The sequence below is a fragment of the Drosophila serrata genome, unplaced genomic scaffold, assembly GCF_035046125.1.
Source record: "Drosophila serrata isolate PLE 108 unplaced genomic scaffold, ASM3504612v1 contig_272, whole genome shotgun sequence".
NCBI lineage: Eukaryota > Metazoa > Arthropoda > Insecta > Diptera > Drosophilidae > Drosophila > Drosophila serrata.
This window is the reverse complement of record NW_028257170.1, coordinates 9,483,018-9,502,952: the sequence shown is the minus strand read 5'-3', so window position 1 is coordinate 9,502,952 and position 19,935 is coordinate 9,483,018. Positions and strand designations below refer to the sequence as shown.

General features: G+C 46.9%; 5 protein-coding genes across 5 annotated transcripts; 1 reads left to right on the top strand and 4 right to left on the bottom strand.

The window, feature by feature from the left end:
• Nucleotides 1-360: 360 nt before the first annotated feature.
• LOC110190078 (uncharacterized) lies at nt 361-2,083 on the top strand. The gene has a single exon (XM_020960384.2). It carries the CDS (start codon nt 361-363, stop codon nt 1,978-1,980), a length of 1,620 nt encoding a protein of 539 aa, XP_020816043.2. The 3' UTR covers nt 1,981-2,083.
• Nucleotides 2,068-3,146, bottom strand: LOC110190214 (uncharacterized). The gene has a single exon (XM_020960570.2). The coding sequence runs from the start codon at nt 2,969-2,971 to the stop codon at nt 2,339-2,341; it is 633 nt and encodes a 210-aa protein (XP_020816229.1). The 5' UTR covers nt 2,972-3,146; the 3' UTR covers nt 2,068-2,338.
• Nucleotides 3,147-5,149: 2,003 nt separating this feature from the next.
• On the bottom strand, nt 5,150-6,540 carry Or74a (Odorant receptor 74a). Its single transcript, XM_020960744.2, has 4 exons — nt 5,653-6,540; nt 5,506-5,601; nt 5,258-5,440; nt 5,150-5,200 (listed from the first exon to the last, which is right to left on the bottom strand). The coding sequence occupies exons 1-4, from the start codon at nt 6,538-6,540 to the stop codon at nt 5,150-5,152; spliced, it is 1,218 nt and encodes a 405-aa protein (XP_020816403.1).
• A 9,193-nt stretch (nt 6,541-15,733) lies between these two features.
• Nucleotides 15,734-17,880, bottom strand: LOC110190299 (transmembrane protein 209). The gene is made up of 5 exons (XM_020960684.2): nt 17,704-17,880; nt 17,344-17,648; nt 16,674-17,278; nt 16,289-16,618; nt 15,734-16,226 (listed from the first exon to the last, which is right to left on the bottom strand). Exons 1-5 carry the CDS (start codon nt 17,724-17,726, stop codon nt 15,864-15,866), a joined length of 1,626 nt encoding a protein of 541 aa, XP_020816343.2. The 5' UTR covers nt 17,727-17,880; the 3' UTR covers nt 15,734-15,863.
• A 313-nt stretch (nt 17,881-18,193) lies between these two features.
• LOC110190079 (uncharacterized) lies at nt 18,194-19,361 on the bottom strand. The gene is made up of 2 exons (XM_020960385.2): nt 18,951-19,361; nt 18,194-18,877 (listed from the first exon to the last, which is right to left on the bottom strand). Exons 1-2 carry the CDS (start codon nt 19,357-19,359, stop codon nt 18,384-18,386), a joined length of 903 nt encoding a protein of 300 aa, XP_020816044.2. The 5' UTR covers nt 19,360-19,361; the 3' UTR covers nt 18,194-18,383.
• Between the last annotated feature and the right edge of the window lie 574 nt (nt 19,362-19,935).

The following is a 19,935-nucleotide window of genomic DNA, read 5'->3' as shown; positions in this document are numbered from 1 at the left end:
ATCGTTTTTCTTGCTTCAACTTAATGTTAACTATAATATTGTTTAGCTGAAAATGTTGCCAGGAACAGATAAACTTTGTACATTGCTTAATTTGGCTAAAAAAGAACATGTACATAGCTGCTATGACAGCACTTGCCGTCAACGGGCTCAACAAGTGGCCAAGTTGCCAAGTTGTCCATCCGAGCTGATGAAGTGGCAATGGCCAAGAGCCGGACTTAGTTGTAGTTGGCCAGCCAGCGGTGGAAGTTGGAATTAAATCAAACATCAAACAGCAAAGAGCAACGAGCGAGACGCGAGGAGCGAGGAGCGAGGAGCGAGGCAGGAAAGGACTTAGAGCCCGGGGGGCCAAAATGAATTGCAATGGGGCAGGGACGCAGTGCCAAAAGTGTTAGCAACTTTGCGGCATTCCTGTTGATTTTGCTGGCGCAAAACTGTGGCCGGGCACGCAGCCACGGGCGTGATGGATTAGCAAAGTTGGAGTTTAGCGGCCGGGCCCGCCCTGTTTATAATTTTGCGAAAATATACGAAACTTTGGGTGCGGCGCAAGGGCGTGGCAGGGACACCGAGTTCCGTGTTTTCGACCAACTGCAGCAGGACTTTGAGCTTCAGTGGCGGCGTACCACCACGGCCAGGCCATTCAGCATCCTGCAGCAGCTGGATTTGGAGCAGAAGCAGGAGGCCCATAGGTTGGGTTCTCGGCCAAACACCAGTTTCGATATCCTGGAAACCTTGTACCAGGATCAGAGGATTTATGAAGCGAAAGCCACGACCCATAAGCCGTTTCGTGTGCTGCAAAAGCTGGAGGACGATTTAATCAAGGCGAACAGGCGCACAACCACCGTCAAGCCTTTTCAATTGGCGAGTGCCCTTGTTGAGGACTTCATTAGAAAAGACCAGAAGGCAGGATATCTGAGTGAGAAGCCCAACCATGGAGAACTGGAGCCAATAGCTGAGCACAAGGCTGAGCTAAAGCCCGAGGGCCGAGCTAAACAAAGCCAGAAGAGGAGGCGCAAACGCATTCGTCGGCGACGTAAAAGGATTCGTCGCAGAAGGAAAAGGACACGTCGACGTCGTCGCAAGAAGAGGAAGAAGCGCCGGAAGAAGCGCAAGAAGAAGAAGCAAAAGGGCGGAAAGAAAAAGAAGAAGAAAGGCAAGCGAAAGCGGAAAAAGCAACCGAAGCCGGATCACGATGACCACGAGGATCATTCCATCTTCAAGCCGGCCCACTTGATCTTCGCGAATCCCACCAAGCAGCCTTACTACCACCACCATTATCCTTCGGGGAATCCCTATTCTCCGACCAACCAGTTGCAAGTCCAGACCATTCCACCCGCTCTTCTGGCGGCGCTGACCACCAAAAAGCCAAAGGGGAAGCCAGAGGCCACCACCACCCACAAACCGTTCAGTAAGATCAAGTATTTGCTGCGGCACAACAGCATCTTTAAGAAGAAGAAAAAGGAGTACCTGAGCCATGTGGGTCAGGTGCTTTATCCGTTCGTCAAGTTTGTGGCATTCTTTACGGTCCTTAATCCCTTCACGCTGGGCGTCTTCCTCTTCACCCTTGTCTCTCCGGCCGTCTTTGGGTTCCTGGGATTCGTGGCGCTCAGTGTGCTTGTCAAGCCTTTCCTGCACATTGTCTTCGGGGTCAAGAGGAATGTGGACGCCTTCGACCGAAAGCGGTGGCTAGCCAACAAGCAGGCCGAGAAGCTGAAGCTGGGACTGCGCCCGGTGACCATCCACAAGCACTATTACCAGCAGAAGCCGGTGCACTCGGCTCCACCGGTGAAGCTCCGACCGGTAGGCGGCCACTGGCGATGGGAGGATGCCTTAGAATCCCCTATGCCGCCTCCTCCAGTCTCTGGGATGCGACCACCAAAGCCACCGGGGACTCCTTCGCTGCAAAAGTTCCAAATGAAACGTCACAATCCCCTGCTGCCGGATCAACGCAAAGCGCTCGATCTGCACCACGACTACGGATGAGGAACTATCCTTATTATTAATCCTTAATTATATCTTAATTATAAGTGTACATAAGAAATAAGATAAATATTTATAAAATAAACCCAGTTAGAAGAAAAATAAATAATTTATTGTTGATTCTAGTGACAACGAAACAACAAACCCCTCTAATGCCACGTGGAAGCCAAGCTGCTGGCGAGGCTGGCATATCCCGACTCCTACTCCGACTCCACTTGGCCACTTTGGGGAATCCACGCACATGCGTGCACAGCATAATAATTAGTACGTTTGCAAAGTGAAAATTACCGACGGCAGCCAAGAAAAATGTTGCCGAAAGCCAATTAAAAAGTTTCGGGAATATGCCAACCCTCCTCCCCGTTCAGGTGAGGTTGCCGAAGACCATCCGGTAGAAATCCTCCTCCCGGAGCCCCTCTAGCCTATCGGCGTATCCCAGGCTGAGCAGCTCCGCTTCCTGCTGGTCATCCACGTTCAGGATTACGTGCTGCGGTACAAGGAAATGCAGATCGGTCCTCTCGTATATCCTGCGAGCTCGGTAGCGAAAGCGACGCACAGCTTCGTTTAAGTCTGCGTGTCGATGCAAGTAGTTCGCTAGGTCCATAGTCTCCGGCTCCAGGACCATCTCGTCCAAGTCGGCCAAGAGCTGCATCAGAACATAACGGATATAGCGTTCTCGCAAACACGAAAAGGGCATCTCCCTGCGCCTGGGTTCTTTTTTCACCAACGCCAAGCGAATGCAGCTCACTAGCGCCAGTGCCAGGATGACAGAGACCTTGGCGGCGATGATGTACAACAAGATGGACAGTGGACTAAACGTTGCTAACTGGCCACGCCAGTAGAGCAGGTCCATGCCATGAACCTTGTACCCATAATCCAGGCCACCGAACAGGATCAGGCCGAGCAGGGAAGCTTTAGCTACCACACAATGGTACTGACGGAGCGGCCAGAGTCGATGAGCGAAGCTGTCAACGAAATTAGCCATTTCGTGGGACATCGGGAACAGCTGAGACTTAACCACAAATTTTGGAAACCGAATACTGACGAATCTACAGAAGATTAAGACAATTTACCTTGAAACCAGACCGATGTAAAAATGAAAATTTCGTATGAAAAATTATTACTTTCTGTGATTGACAGATAGCATAAGAATCAGTGACCACTTTAATCAAATGTATAACTTATATGCCAAACAATCGTTCTTTTTCAAGACTTAATTAATATAAAGCCCAATAAAATATTATCGATTCTGAGTTATTGTTATCCGAAATCGACTTTTAAAACTCTCTTTTAATTAAAGTTAAAGCATGCCAAAATTCTGTTTGTTTAGAAATCTTTAATAAGATTCGCTTACACCAATTATTTAATGTTGTTTTGCCAGTGAGAAACCAATTATTAGTTGTCAATTCAAATTATGTGAAAAGTTTATGCACTCCGAGTCCTTCCTCGATGGCTCCTTTTCTGTGCCGCATCTCGGTATTGGCACTTTGTTCGCACAATACACAGAGCCAATATCAATTGCGCCTTTGCAATTTGCCAGCATTTTGCAGGCCATCATAATGGAATCGCCTTGGGAACGTCATTTTGTGTGGCTCAAAACAAGTCGTTCGTCGCCAGCACTGCACAGGATGGCGTTGTGTAGACGCTGGAGACGATTGGAAATATTGAGGGGACAAAGTTCCCATTGAAATACACGCAGAAAAATAGTATAAACTAAGACTATGAGACTTGAATGAAACTGACGGTATTATAGGAACAAAATCGAATATGTTGTTATTTGATGGAAGAGCGTTTTGGGGTAGAAATAAGCAAAATAGAGTCACATTAATTCAAGGACATTTTATATCTGTTCCTCCTTATTTCGCTCTCTGTCCGAAGGAGCAGAAAACATTATAGAATGGCACTCGGAGTGCAAGGCAGCAAATAGAACGAGTAATAATAAATAAAATTGTAGCCAATTCATAAGGATTTCGCATTTTGTCGCTTCAATCAGGCAATGGATGGTGTCTGAAAGAGGGGTCCTGTGGCAGGATCGGAACTCTGGAGGACCGCAGGACTGTAGGATGGGCGAGCGGCTGGCAAACAGCATTCATTCATTCATATTTGCCAAGTGCCGATTGAAGCTGCCTTTGCATTCTGCCGATCTCCTTCAATGCTGAGCCACCACCACCCACAACCCACAGCCTCCATTGCCAACACAATGTGCGTATAAATAACGGATTTCCTGTTATAAAATATTTGTAACGACATTTTCCCCGATTTATGTATCCACCCTCACATACCAGTACACAAGGAATATGCATGATTACTACATACGATTCGGCTCAAAAAAATAGTATTCAGTTTAGTAAAGTGTACAAAAAATCCTATAATAAAGTGAATTTGAATAACCTTGCAGGGTATTATAATTTTAGCAGCAAATCGAAAGAGTCCGAATCACATTCGATCCAATAAATCATATATATTCTTGATCAGCATCATCAGTAGCGCGAAAGATACAAGAGTACTATCTAAACTTATATTGAAAGTATGTAGTGCAACTATTATTTGAAACACAGCTGTGCTGGAATAGTAAATATATTGCATTGTACCACTGCCAGAGCGGATGAGCTTGAAACCCACTCCCCGTGCCTATGTAGTGCCAGGGATTCTCCTCCAGCGCTCTCCCCTGCCAATTGCTGCCACTCAGTCATGGCTGACAGTTATGGCTCTATGGATATCGATATGGATATGGCAATGGCAATGGCTATGGCTATGGCTATGGATATGGATATGGAGGTGGATGTGAATATATCCGGGGAAACGTCTTCGGATTGCAGCTGTCAACGCAGCAGCAAATTTATCCCGCCTTAAAAGCGCTGCTTAGCAGTCGAGTGGAGTGGAGTGGAGGCCAGTGGATTGATGATGCCCCAGTTCCACTGGCAGATGCAGTTGCAGTGGTAGTCTGCAGTCAGAGGTGCATAAATCACAGTCATGCACGTGTTAATATCCTTGAAAGCGCTCTAAAGCTCCATTGTTGTCAGCGGATATCCGGCACACGGAAGGTGTCCCGGGGAGGAGTGCCCTTTTGGGGGGCGGACAAATGGCCATGGGTCAGGCCACACACAAATGATGACAGGGAACGCATAATTTCCAAATGATTGGCAACACAATTATCCCAACAATCCGGGTCCGCTCATCGCATCGAATTCAGGAAGGTGAAGTAGGAGAAGGCGCCCTGGATTATCTGCGAAATGGAAACCAATGGGTCACTCAGTCTAAAACCCAGCCAGAAGCATACTACCTTTAGCACAGCCGTTAAACTGACTCGAAAGTATTTTAAGCCGGTGATAAAGAACGGCCTCGAGTTGAGTTCGATGGCCAAGGTGACCAGTTTCATCACCCGGAGGTTCTCGGCCACATCCTCCGACTGGTGGACAATCTGTTCCCAGTCCGAGGTGTAGTACATCACGCCCAGTTCGTCGGTCTGTTGAAGGATCAGAGAATGGTTCTCTAGGATTTCAAAGGAAGCCAAAGGATGGATGAACCCACCGTCTTGAGAAGAATTGAGCCCAACATTCCAAGGGCTAGCAGCTCCATGAACTTGGCCAGGAACCATACAATGTAAGCCACATTACCCGAGGGACTCTGCGGAAGTAATAATTACCTAAATATTCGTATTAACGCTCTATGAAATACCGTGTACGCCTTGAAGAACAGGGCGCAGAGTAGTCCAGCACTGAAGGCGAACATCACAAAGATCCGGAAACTGAATTCCTCCTCCACACGGTCGGCAAAATCCCGCAGAGCCACGTTTCGCCGCAGGATGTGGGTCAGTGCCCGTCGGTAGCTGCTAGCTAAGTCCCCACCTCCATCTCCTGCTTCCAACAGGCGGCGGGCACTGCGACGAAGGTCCTGGCCCAGCTGGACGTAGCGGGCATTCAGATGCATCATCAGCTCGCCCATGACATTCAGCTCCCCAAAGAGCATGCTGGTGATGATGACGCCCACCCAGAAGTTGAGGCCCAGCAGGGGGATGAAGTATTGCAGCTGGGTGTTGTCAAAGGGATACACCTGCTTGTAAAGCATCTCGCGGCGATGGTAGATTACGTTCTGGATGGGCACCACCAGGAAGTTGAACAGGGCCAGCAGGTAAACGGTGGAGTTGATCCGTGTGGCCAGCATCTGGCGCTGGATTCGGGCAAAGAGCTGCGGCTCCGACTCCTCCTTTACGTAGATCTCCGCGTAAAAACGCTGCAGGAGCCCCCTAAATCGGTCCTTATGCCAGGCCAGCTGATAGCAGCGTATTTGCATCTCCACCAGAATAAGGTACGTGGGCATGCCCGTCAGCAGGTTGTCCATATCCTGCCTGTTGGCTATCAGGTAGTGGAAATCCACTTCATTGTGCTCGCAGAACACCAGGAAGCCGAGGAAGATGATCACCCGCTCCAGAAACACGGTCCAGCGACCGCAGCCCTCCTCCAGCGGCCAGGCTATGTGGTTCAGGATCCGATACAGCGCCACCGGCCAGGGCAGCGGGGCCAACTCCCCGTCCGGGAGACGGGGTCGGTAGCGATGGGACGACATGACTGCTCACTGTCCGCCCGGACGGAACCCCATTTATATTCTAATTTTAATTGCCGCCGGCCTGATGAAATATTAAATTCATGACCCAATCGTAAATTATTCAGATTCATTTGCGTTTTGTCAAAATAAACCCGAAATCGAGACCAAAACTAAAGCCAACACCATGGCCCAGACCAGACGTGAAACCTACCCCTGCATGCTGATTTCGGTTCGATTCCGAATTCCATTCGAATGGTAAAGATTCCGGTTAATTGTGGTTTAATTATTGAAGCCTTAAGGACTAAAAGGTTGATTCTTTTAAAGCAAAGCAATCAATTTGACTTAAGAACTGACTTTCAGCAGAAAAAATAAGAACATTCAAACTGATTAAGTGTTTGTTATGATATACTAAATACAGCATTAATAACTGGCTGTACTACAATTTTTCTGTAAAAATATTGTACTTGTTATTATTATAGGAAAAAGTGTCAGTAATACTTTTAAACCAAATAAAAAGAATTTAAACATCGATGAGTCAGCAGTTGGACAACTTTTCTACAGTAAGTTCCAATCAAGAAATTAATATCCGATATATAACATAGCTGTAAACTTTGGCAAATCAGCATATACATATACAATATAATGAATAATAATATTTTCGAATTGATAAAACTCGAGCTCAAGGACCTCATTCCATTGACACATGCCTCTTCATGTCCGATTAATGATAATACAAATTGCTATTTTCAGTTTGAATTAGAAACCAATTTAAAATCAAATGTCGCTTTCAATCAGATTTCTGATTATGCTAAAGCCTTTAGCAATGAGCGCAACACTAAATTTGAAATTGGTTGCCAATGCTGAAATGCGTAGATAAATATGCGTAATTATCCGAGCAGATTTGGTCCACTTAAAAATCAAATCATTCTGCTGATAGACTCGCTTCATTGCATTTCCCTCCCGGCGGACCGCCGCAAACAATCATTTTTACGATTATGCTAAAATAACACTGACATAATTTCAATAAAAATGAAATTGCCCTGGCACACTGACTGACAGCTCTGCCTTTGTCCGCCAGGTGGGCAAGGACAAGGACGCATCGGAGGGAGGGAGGGAGGTAGGGCTGGGGCAAGGCACCGAGCAGAGTCCTTTCGAGCAGCTCCGCAAAGTATGCACCTGGGAGCAGCTGCTCATGTGTGGCAACGTTGGCATATCCTGGGCTCTAGGTATTGGGTTGTGGGTCCCGGATTCCGGGGTTCGGGTTCCGGGTTCCGGGCTGTGAGTCCCGTGTCCTGGCCATATCAAAGGACGAACGAAAGGGCGTCGAAGCAGAGCAAATTCAATTCACTACTGTTGATTCTCCCCGTCGGTCGCCGTTGTTGTTCTTTTTGTTTGATAAAAGGATGAAAGCCGGAGGAAAGGCGGTGCAAAGGCCAAACAACAGGAAAAAACCCAAATAATATTAATATGCAAATTGAGTTTTTTAGTTGAGTGATCTAAGCGGATAACCGAGGGCCAAGTCAAGGCGAACGAATGCCTCCGGGGACAGACAGACAAGCCGAAGGATGTGGATGTCGATGTCGACGCTCCTGTGGATGAGGCTGTGGATGAGGGCGGGAATGCGGACGAGTCTCTCTTTGGGGCATTTTGTTTTTACTTTATTGATTGCCGGCGGGACGTACATATCTGCAGCACGATTCGGTTTAAATGTGAGCTTCGAATCAATTGAAATCATATTTTATTAAACGTTTACGGGGCCATTTCCCACAGCCGCCGCAGGCGTCAGTGCTGCCAGTCGGAAGTGGCCAAAATAAAGAATAAATTTATGTTACTTTTTGGAGGGTAATATTTTTTATACATGCGGATGACCTTAATTATATAAAGATTGCGTGCTGTTTTTATCAACAAATATATTTTCATATTTTAAAATAAAAATTTAATGTAGTTTATTATGTTATTAATATTTTCAACAGATGAAATATGTTATAAAATATTATCTATTAAAGAAAAAAATAAACCTTTGACAACTCTGCTGGGCGGGACACAGATCTGTGCCTCTGTGTATAAATCAGAAGGCGTCCAAGTACATACGGGTATGAAAATATTTACAAGAAGTCAGCCGAACCCACGGAGCAAACGGAATCCCTGCCAGCGGCAAACGCATCAAATATAAACACACAAAAAACATTATACGTAGGGCTACGGGTACATATAAATCCGTATCTGTGTCTGCAGATGTTCGTGGCATGGGTTATGGAATTCTGCTGACTCTACCGGGTTTTTTTTTTCCTTTTATTTTTGCCGTGAAAACAAATTCCAAAAGAAATTGAAAACAGCCAGACACAGATTGAAAGCAAACGACGGACGGATGCCCGCAAACAGAGAGAGAGACCTGCGAAAAGGCACGAATCCGGGCCGAACTGCACCCAGAGTCTGGGAAGTGTCGCCCAGGGAGATTGGTCAAATGTCACGCAACTTTCCGCCGGAAAGGCATAACCAAACACCGAACCTGCGGGCCGGGGACCCTGCGACCCTACAACCCGCGACCCCGAGCAATTGATTTATAATTACGAGCACCAGCAGCGGCCGAAAGTGGGCCGTTTTGGCGGATTTTCTCAATTAGCCAACTCAGACATGAAACCGAAGCCGAAACTGAGACCGAAACGGCCATCCAGTCCAAATGGTTTGCCCATTTGTGTCGTAACCACACTAGAAAAATAATCGCCGAAAACTTTGCCTACAAGAGCCTAAAGAAGTTGTTTACAAATTGAAATTCAAGATTTCTTACAGTTAACGGAGCAAACTAAAACTAGAAAGTGGCATTTATAAATTAAACATATGCTGTTTAATATTAAATAATTTTCTGAAATGTTTATAAAATATAAATTACTTGAAATCTTCTAAAATAAAGGTAAATCTATCAGAGTGTAGTCTGCAATGTTGCCCCGCTGTGTGTAATATCCGCCGGGCAATTTTCTTTCCGCTGCTCCTTGTTTTATTTTCGCTTTCGCTCCCACCTGTGGCGCACGCGGCGTATGAGTGACCAGATATTTTCCCCGAAAATTTGCAACGCCCTCGCACAATGTAAAGTATATGCAAATTGGTTTATTTTCATATGGCAGCAGGCCTAAGGCACAGTGGACACCGGAGCGTGTGTCGCCCCAGCATCAGGGGGAAATGTAAAGAGCAAGAAAGGAAGGTAATACAAAATATGCTGATGCATCGGGGAGTGGGTGGAACGGGGGCTGGGCATTGTCTAGACATAATTTGGTAGCCGGCCAAAAGAGCTGATGGTCAAAATGTCGGTATTTTCTTTCTCAAAATTCCATGAAATACTGGGGTTGATATCATTTAATTTTATGAAAATGTTCTCAATTTCGGATTTCATAAAATTAAAACCACCCAAGCCAGCAGAAAATATCTGCTTAAAACTGTCTCTCAAAAGACATTGTTATCAGTTTATGGAATAACATTTTATACTTTTAGTTAGCTAAAGAAAAACTTTGAGTTCTTGGCTAAGACAGAGTTTTTCACAGAATAGACAAGTCATCTTTAAAAGTCATTTATTTAAGAATTTTGAGAAAACTAAACTTGCTTGCTATGTAGCCTCAGACATTAATTTTCATAAACTTATTTTATCTAATATTTTTAAAGAAATTCCTCATATGCAAAGATCTTTAAGGGATTTGTTTGCACTGCTTTACGAGTCTCGCCCCTTAAGCCTTTTATATTCATATCAAGTATACGCCCTGATTTCCGATTTAGGGCATGATCTGCCGCCATTAAAGATACATAAATGGAGTCACTTGAAATATGTATATGGGCCGAAGGCCGGGGAAAAAAAGGGAATAACAGGATGAACATCTCTCCAGGCAGATTCCCGAACTCCTCACAAAAGGCTCTGAATAATTAAAGTGCCTATGGAAACGCACATGCCCGCACCCAAACACTTATGGGTCACATCCACATCCATATCCTCGATGATCCGATTGAACTGTGGACGGGGCCAAGGAAGCTGCAAATCGAACACGCAGGTTTACATGCGCCTAATCCCGTTGTCAGCCGGATGGCCCTAGGCTGGCTGACGCCGCTCTTCCGTTTCCACCTTGGACGTCCTGCCGAAAAGCCTCAAGCATGTCCGTTATTTTGTTTACAAGAAAGCATAAATCTCGGCTCCTGTGGCCGGGGCGTGTGTGTCTGTGTGCGGTCGAAAGGATTGCCGCCGCCGTGTGAAATGGAACATATCATCACATCCCTGGCCCCACACACACTCACTCCATGCCAACCATATGTGTGCGGGCGTCGGTGGACGGGGCCACAGACTACGGACTACGGACTACGGCCTTATCCTTGTCCGGTGCCGAGCAAAAAAAGGTCCGGGAATGGGAGCTTTGGTTTGCACGCGTCAACTGTAAAATCCTTTTGACATGCAGCCGGCTACTCCTTGCCTTGGCCAAGGCCGGCCATAAAAAATGTGCGGAGTGAGTGGGCTTTGGAAGCTGGGAATCCAATTATAAAGAATTTTAAACTATGTAGCGTGAACAGGACACTTAAAGTGGGAAAAAGGGAGAAGGACAAAAAGCCGGGTTATTAGCGGATATATACTGCGCACATAGGTCTTAGTGGGTGCGGTGTGTTTCCGGGGGCGGCTTTGTGTGGCCAAGTTATTAAAGGCGAGCAAGTTCTGACGGGCCACAATCAGTCAAGGGCTCACCCAGCTGAGGTCCTAGTCCCCAGCCTCCCGCCTCACTCACTGTATAAAAATTGACGTGAAATTTATACGCCATTCCCGTTTTCGGGTTACGAGTTGAAGAAAAAATATAGCAACAATCCATAAAGTAAATGTAGCATTTAAACAAACAAGCCAGGCGACAGCACAGTTAGATGGGGGAGATCAGGACTCGAGTCAGGAGCGGGACGGGACATCCCAGGCCAGGAGCTGTGACAAAACACTGGAAGCCAAAACTGACAGTGACAACTGGCTGAAGTGCCGGGGACACGAAGAGCAAGGGCGAGGCTCAAGGGAGCAAAGGAGCAAGGAGTCGAGCAGCACAGTGGCAGAGGAGCGTTGATGATGCTGCCCCGCTCCGAGTGGAAGCAAAAAAATTGACATAAGCGGATATGTTACCCAGCGCCTTTCCGGAGCGTGTGTGGGCGTGCAGGGGCGTGCCAGGAGCATCCGGCAGCATCTGGGGGCGTGCCAGTAGTGCCCCACATAGGCGGCGGCTGCACGAGCTGTGAGCAGATAAATTAATGCGATTTCTCATGTTGCATGCTTGAGTTTGATTTATGCAATTATATGTCTCTATATGCGTGGTGGAGCATGTGTATCCATGAGGTCCACGGCCACAAACAGCAGTGAGTGTGGGTGACAGACAACTTTTGTCAAATACGTCTAAAAGCAGTCATTTTTTATATTTGATATAAAGCGGAAATGCTAAGGACATTTCCGGTTCGTTACCTACGCGCAATGTTGAGCCTTTGCCTACGAATGTTGGACTCCCTCTAAAGTTGTAAGTCTTGGAAGAATGCTGAAAAGAGATATTATCCTGTGGTAAATGTATAAATATAAACGAGTTTACTATATTAATTTAAAATAATTCCCTTGACAGAACTTCCCTAAACCTATTAAATTATCTCTCAAAATGTTGGTGTCTCTCCTGATATCTCTCTCTGCTCTTTTAGATTCAAGTAAGTTTTGGATGTTGCAACGTTAATTATTTCGGCAGTAAGCTCGTAGCAGATGGAGAGTAATCTCAAGGTAAATTAAGTATCTCTGTGTGATTTTTCTTTCTGTTTGCGATCCATGGCAACCGCCCTGGAGGCAGCTTCTCCCCAAACGGAGGTCCTAGACAATGTAGTAGCCGGCAAGGGACGATGGGCGGCAGCAATCGAGTCTAGTCCGGAGTGGAGCCGGCTGGGCCATGTTAATTTGTCATGATGCCACTTGCTCACTAGCTCTGCTTGTGGTCCACTCATCCGTCGGCCAGCCAGGAATACTCATCGCCCATACGGAAATTACACAACAAATGGACTTTGGTCTGCTCCTTCGTTTTTCTGGAATCGGCAGAACAACCTGAAATCTGGCCAAATCCGATTAAATGCAAATGCCCCCTCATCCCTGGGCACACACACGCAGGAGCACACATGCCGGAGAGCATAGCGCAGATTAGTTGCGTAAGTTATCAGCAGTGGAGGATCGGAGGCAGAGGCAACTGCCGAGCAGGTGGGAGCAGGACTGAGTGGTTGCACTGCAGCAATCGTCAGTCAAGCAAACACTGCAGCCATTCCCAGCACACACTGCTAATTAATATTTCAATTGCCCATTCGGTTGCGTGTGTCTGCGAGGCTTTAAGCTTCAAAACTGCAGTTCCACAGAGCAAAAGATTTATATTGAAAATTTTATATTTTTTATTATATATTTTGTAAGGCTATTTTGCAGTTACCCCAATTAACTATGTTTGCTGTTTATACTTTCTGTCAAAATATTAATTAACCTGTAGTAATGGAGAGTGCTTGGAAATTAATTTACTGTCTAGCCAACTTTCAAGAGTCCTGTTCTACCTCTCAAGAAGACAAATGTTTCTTTAGTTTATTTTCTACATTATTAATATCATATTTTGCTTATATTATTTATGAGATTTAAAAGAATTAATCAGCATATTAATAATACCCATGGAGACCTGCACTTGATCACCGTATAATTTAATCTTTTCTTGCTGTGTAAGAATGGACATTAACGAAATGAAAGGAGTAACAAGGCGAGTCCCGAAATCAGGAGTCGCCGCCTCAAAGGAAATAGCAGCCATTTCCATTTTTAGGGGCGCTTGGGAAAGCTCGCAACTGGCGCATCCAGCTGAAGGAGTCTTTAAACGGGAACTACACAAATTGCTTGTTTAAAATATGCGCTAAAAAAACTCCCGTATTTGTTCAACATCCTCGCATCCTTCGTATCCTGGCACTTGAACAATGTCGTAAGGCATCAGCATCAGGATTTTATGTAGCGCACGACTATGCCATCAAAGGGGGGCGGGGTGATCTGAGAATGCCACTGGACGCGGAGGAAAATAAAAACGCCACTTCCGTTTTATTTGCGCAAAATTAAATAAACCGAAATATGGCTGACCATATTGGCGCATAATGGGCAAAAATATTTTTTTCATTAATGTCCCTGGCTATGGTCGTGGTCCTGGCCCTGCTTCTGCTCCTGGTTCTGGCCTCGGCCCCGACGGAGTAGATGGCAAAATAAATAAATAAGCAGAGCCAAAAAGGAAAGCCGGAAAGTAAAAGCTCCCACTCCCGACCAGCTTATTGTGTGTCAATATTTGGCTGACCAGGCCAACGGAGCCCGGTTTGGTGGCTAAGTGACTGGCCGCCGGCTGCGGTGGAGGTGGAATAATAAATTCATTTTAATAGTTTGCCCGCGTGCAGTTTGATCGGGTTTTATCGAGCTCAACGCCATTAAAACGATTTTCATTAAAGGCAACTCATTTCCATTTTCCAAACGATTTTCATAGTTTTGGTACGAAAAAAATCCATACACCTTAGCCATGAAGGTAGAAATAGCACAAACTTAACGACTTAACAATAATATATGTACATATTTATATGTACTATGTTTATTATTATAAATAAAAGTTCTTGATTATATATTTATATATAGATGTGGTTCGTAGTTAATGGTTTTAAGTATTTCAAAAATGTATATCTTTTCTCTATATGCAGAGATTTTTTTACCAATCAATATATTCATTTAAATTAAATCAACATTCATTTGAAAAATAGTAATTCGAATTACTAATATAATGCTAATCGTATCAAATGGATTCTGGGACTGTAACCAATACACATATTTAATTTAAGTTCAAATAGTTCACACTCATTCACAGCTTCTTTCGCTTTCATCAGTTACACACTGCTCCTTCAGCCGCTTCCTCTAGGACGTGAAAGGATGTGAAGTGCTCCACCTCCTTTCACATCCTAGAAACGCCTCTCGTCATCTCAAGAATAGTTAAGCTGCTTCAAAGCGACATTAGATGAAAATTTGTGTAAGCCGTAAAGAAAAAGCCCATTGAGCGAGAGTGTACGTCGATTGCCAATCGAATTTAATGCGCATTTCTTTTTAAAGTGCCGTCTGGCAGCTGGGGACAAACAATCCCTCCATCCATCCATCCATCCAACCCGGGAAGGCGTCTTTTGTCAGCAACGGGGGTATTAGCTGGAGGAGCACCCAACCCAGAAACCATCCACCCTGCCATCCAGTCACACCCAAGGAGAATCCCAACCCAGCGAGCCGCACTAATCAACACAATTACGGAGCAGTCGAAGGAAAACTTTTCTAATTGGATATGAAGACGCGCACATGCGTTTCTTTAAAGGAATTTCACTCCATCAGCCAAGGGTCCAAATATTGTGACAAGAAAATGGCTCAAGACAAGGCTTTCGGCTCCAAGTGCCAAGTTCCAACTCCAATTCCCATTTTAGGCATCGCATCTCCGCCAGCTGAAATGCTTTGACAAATTATTTTTAAGCCAATTTACAACTTGAGAAAAAGTATCAGGAAAACATATCACACCACACACACACTCACCAGGCAGCCTGAGTGGGTGGTCTGGTTGCTCTTTGTGAGTGAGTGAGCGGCTGTGTAGGTAAAGCAAATATAATGCGAGGGATAAAAGTGTAAAGTTGACAACCCGGGCACATTACTCACCCGAGGTGCCAGCCAGTCGGTGGTGGGGGCGCATTAAAATAACCAGCCAACCGATTCAACGTCAAGCCAGAGCCCAGAAATGAGCATGGCCAAGAGAAATGGTAATGCGGCTGGTCGAGAGCCGATGCCACTCCAGCACCAGCTCGTGGCACTTCCTCGAGGGCTTCTGACGGCTTCTTTGGAGCGTTTTCTCAATGTCTCTTACTCGACAAACTGTCGACAGCGTCGGCGGAAACCATTAATTTTGTCACTTTCGGAAGTGTAAGGCGGCTAGGTGCACATGCGACGGCAGCATGTGCGAGTTGCAGCCAGGGCCATTGACCAACCAGTCGGGCGATAGTGAAAATCATGAGAAGGCAATTAAAGCGGCCACCTGTGCACCTGTCTTACCGCCCGACTTCCACACAAGTTAATTGTCCAGACCAGACCGCAATTACCGCAGGCTTCATGACATACGATGACCACGAAACCACAACACAGCTCCTCTTGTTTACAGCCAGGATATTAACTTAATAATTGCAAATGCATAATTTAATAGTGACGAATGATGATGAGAACTACGCAGGCCTGGTTACTGGATAGCCGAGTCAAAAAGTGATGATTAAAAATAACGAGTGTCTTATGTTTCCTGGTCTCAGTCTTCAACGACGCACATAATGTTGATGCCGCTCTTGCCCAGATTGACGCCCTCCAGGGCCGACTCCTGGTGCTGGCGCATGTATATGAGGAACTGGATGATCACATAGAAAAGGTTGTTCCGGTCGTAGACGCAGTTGTGCAGCTCCTTTTCGCTGATAAAGTTGAACTTGGGGTTTAACTGGTTACTGGTGGACAGGATGGCGCAATGGGCTTTGTTGTGGACCGCGCTCACAATATCCTTAGTGGAGCGCTTCTCGTCGCGGATTAGCACGTAACGGGAGTGGAAGGGTCGTCCGCCGCCCTGTGGCAATGGCATCAGCTGGCTGTCCAGGTAAACGCAGAATAAATGGAAGAGGATCTAAGGAATAGAACACAATAATGACAGTCACTCCGTTTGTCAATTATAGGATTCAAACTTACGGCAGCATCGGTGGGCAGGTGCTCGCCCCACTCCTGGCCGTTGTGCACGTTGCCAGAGTTCCACCGGAAGTCGGCTATGCAGGAGCCTTGCGCCAGCTCCTTGATACGTTGCACTACGTACTCCTGGTTACTGAAGGTGTCCAGGAACGGCAGCAGCATAGGCAGCATAGGGGCGCAGGTTTGCACGAACTGCTGGTTCTCGGCGGTCTTGCGCAGCCTCTCCAGGCTCACGGCTCCGATCTTGAGGTCGATGAGTCCACGCTGACGGAACACATCGTCCACATAGTTAATCTCTTTGACCAATCGCTGGAGTATGGTGGTAGACATCCACTAGGGAAGCATTCATATTAGTATAAATCAGTATAATCTTCTATGGACCGCTTACAAATCTCAGGTTTGCCACGTACTGCGACAACTTGTCAGTGGAGATGCGCTTGATGACCTCCGAGTTGCTATCTTTGAACTGGAACCCGCCGAACTCCTCGATTGAAGTGGGAGCGTTCTCCGTAGAAACCGCCGGCGCTGGCGACAACTGGTAGATTGTGGTTTTCAGCATGTAGGCCGCGTTGTTGCAGTAGTTCCAGAAGGAGTTGGCAGAGCCCATGCTCTGGACACTGGGCGCCTCAGCGTTGTCCACCATGCTGCGCTCGCGCTCCGCCTGTTTCATCATCGCAGGCAGTTTGCGGGGATCGGTAATAAAGTCCTCGCGACGCACCTCGGCGTAGGGGGACATGTAGGTGGACTCGCTGCTCAGATTGCTAGCGTTTAGCGAGCTATTTTGCACCATCGATGAATTATAGGATGCATTCTGGTTCGTCACTGGCGTCCTGGCGGGACTGGGGCTACGTCGCACCGACTGCGTGCCCCAGCAGGAGTCATCGAAGGAGGAGTGCCAGTTGATGATGGGTATGTCATCCTCTTCATCTGTGTCCGGCTCATAACTGGGCGCCTTCATCGCTGGTCGGGAGTAGACAGTCCTTACTGAATTGTCTACGACGGAAAAACATAGGGTAAGATGAGCAACGGCCGCATTTATGCTCATGCCATCGTCTTACCATCACGACCATCCAGGAGCCGCTTTTGGATGTCCGTTCCCATCACTTGGTCGCCGCCGCACCATAACCACAAATACTTGCCGAAGCAGGCCAACGCACTTAGTCCCACCACGGCGGTTACTGTGCACTCAGCCATAAAGAAGTACGTTCGGTAGACGGAGCGGCATGCCTGCCAAATGTCCAAGAGGAGCAGAGACAGGATCATCACGTTGATTGAGCACCATTTGAGGTAATAGCGTGCCTGGGCGCTTCGAAATCGAAGGTCGAGGCTCCGCTGCACCACGGGATTTTTGCTCAACGGCGAGCTGGGGGGCAGTTAAGGGTTAATTATCTGAATCACCGTATTTTAAAGATACTTACCAATTGCTCCTGGAGAAATTCATGGCCGTCTAGCAAAAGATATCACTAAAAATGTGTAAATCCGAAGAAAATGCTGAAAATTGGCGCTTGATTTTGCAAGTGTGACCGTGAAATGTTACATCCCAGTTTTTAGATTTAGATTTTACATTTTACACGTGTGCTGAACAATTTTACACGTTTGATAACAAAACATGTGGCTGGTCACACCCTTTTGGTAACTAAGTCCGCGGTTCAGAGCTCTGCTAAAATTGAAGTTTTATACTGGGGTTTCCCTGTGTTATTTTTTCCCCCCCGAAATATGTATACTCCTGCATGACCACATGGTTACGAACTCATATTTAGTAGCTCCAACCGCTGCTAGAAACGTTAAAAATTTACATTTTTATCTTGCCCCGTTTGGCAACGCTACGGGTTTCAATACTATAAACGGAAAACCTGGCTACCGCACTATTCCCTATTTCAAAATTCGAATGCGTAAAAAGGCAGTAAATTTGTTTTTTGTACTTTTCTATTAGTACCAGTTAATGTTTTTGCTCGGAAAAGCGAAATTTTAATTATTTAAATTTAATTTAAAAATAAAATATATTCGCAACTTTATTGATTAATATATTAGTTTTCCTGATTTACAAAGGCTAAGAAAGGAACCAACTGTCATTGGAGTGAACTCCTCGGATATTTTTCTAGAGTTTCCCTTGTCTCTGAACCTTCTGCTCAGCCCTCCTTCTCCGTCTTCGCTTGCCTACGACGGGAGGACCGACTCCCACTCCGACACCGATACCAGGCACTGGAGCCAGCTGCAGCAGGAGGGGATTGCTGACCAGGGCGGCAGCTATGCCCAGTACGGTGGCACTCGCCAACGGGATGAGGAAACTCTTGGCCAGCAAGGCTTTCGGTGAGAGCTCCGGCGATCCTTTGTGGGCGACGATCTCATGCGAGTCCACTTGATAGGGGCTGTAGCCGTAGTCTACGGGTCCACCCGGAAAGTGACCGTGCTCTGGTCGAGGTCTGTACACGTGGTATGGAACTCCCGCCTCTCCACTCGAGGAGTATCCAGCGTGTCCCTGGACAGGTCCTGGTTCGTATCCATTGGCATGGCTGGGCCCGTAGTCGTAGGGATACGGATGACTGTCATAGGCGTAGCTCTTGCCCCCACTGCCACTACCTCCATAGTGACCTGGATGTTAAGAATAGTTTCATGTTTAAAATGATCCAGTGTTCTTTAAAAAAAAAATTAACTCCAAACCCACCCACACTGATCCGATCCTGAAGATTTCCGCCGCCTAGGCGCCACTTGTCGTATGCCTCGCTGAGATTGTCGTTGACGCTGCCGATCTGAGAATGGATGCCACCGACTGGAGGCAGTGAACCAATCGGCTTGGATATAAAACCAGCCGCTTGGCTGTCCAGCTTGGAGGTAGACTTGGTAGATGAGCCCGGGCCGCGATAGAACTCTGGCGGAGGATCGTAGCTTTTGGCTGCAGCAGAGCCTAGGGTGTCTATCTTCACCACAGCCTGTCGCTTCTGCGGCTGGAGTGGCTTCCAAGAGGCGGACCCGGAATCTTCGCTGGCATTCTGCGCCTGCGCGGTAGCGAAAGTAACGAAAAGACCGAGATAAAGGGCGCAGCCCGGGAGTAGTTTTCCCTTGATCGCGAACATTTCCACTGAGTGCGCCGCCTGCAGAGCGACAGATTTTATACAGGTATACCCATAGAGTGGGGGGCCGCCTGCTGGAAGCCACCTGCCAGGGACCATGTCGTCACCTGGAGTGGGTGGCATTACAGGCGCTGGCGACAAATTGCAGGCAGACAATTGTCGTCGCCGCTTGGTTGCTGGCATTGAGACGTCCGTCGCCGTGCAATGTGCCCCGCGAGCGATTAGTGCCGCCAGCTTGGGAGCTCGGCTCGAGTGGGCTCCACTGCTGGTAACTCTGGCTGCGACGTGGAGTTCTTTCCAAACTCTTTCGTCAGGCGTTTCATCAGCGCATCAGCGGGAGCAGCGGGCGTGTAGTTGCCAATTTGTCCCTCTACGGGATTATTGAAATACTGCGGCCAAGAGACCCGCCACGGCAGGTGAGCGGCCCGAAATTAGTGGAGTTATTCACGCCCCTGCAGAAAGGCAGGAGCCATCAGATACCAGCCCCCAAACCGGCTTAATTAAATCATTTATCGCCGCTTGTTTCAGCGGCTTCTGGGTAACGAAGGGGAACGATGGAGAGGTTAAGTCGAAAGGTTG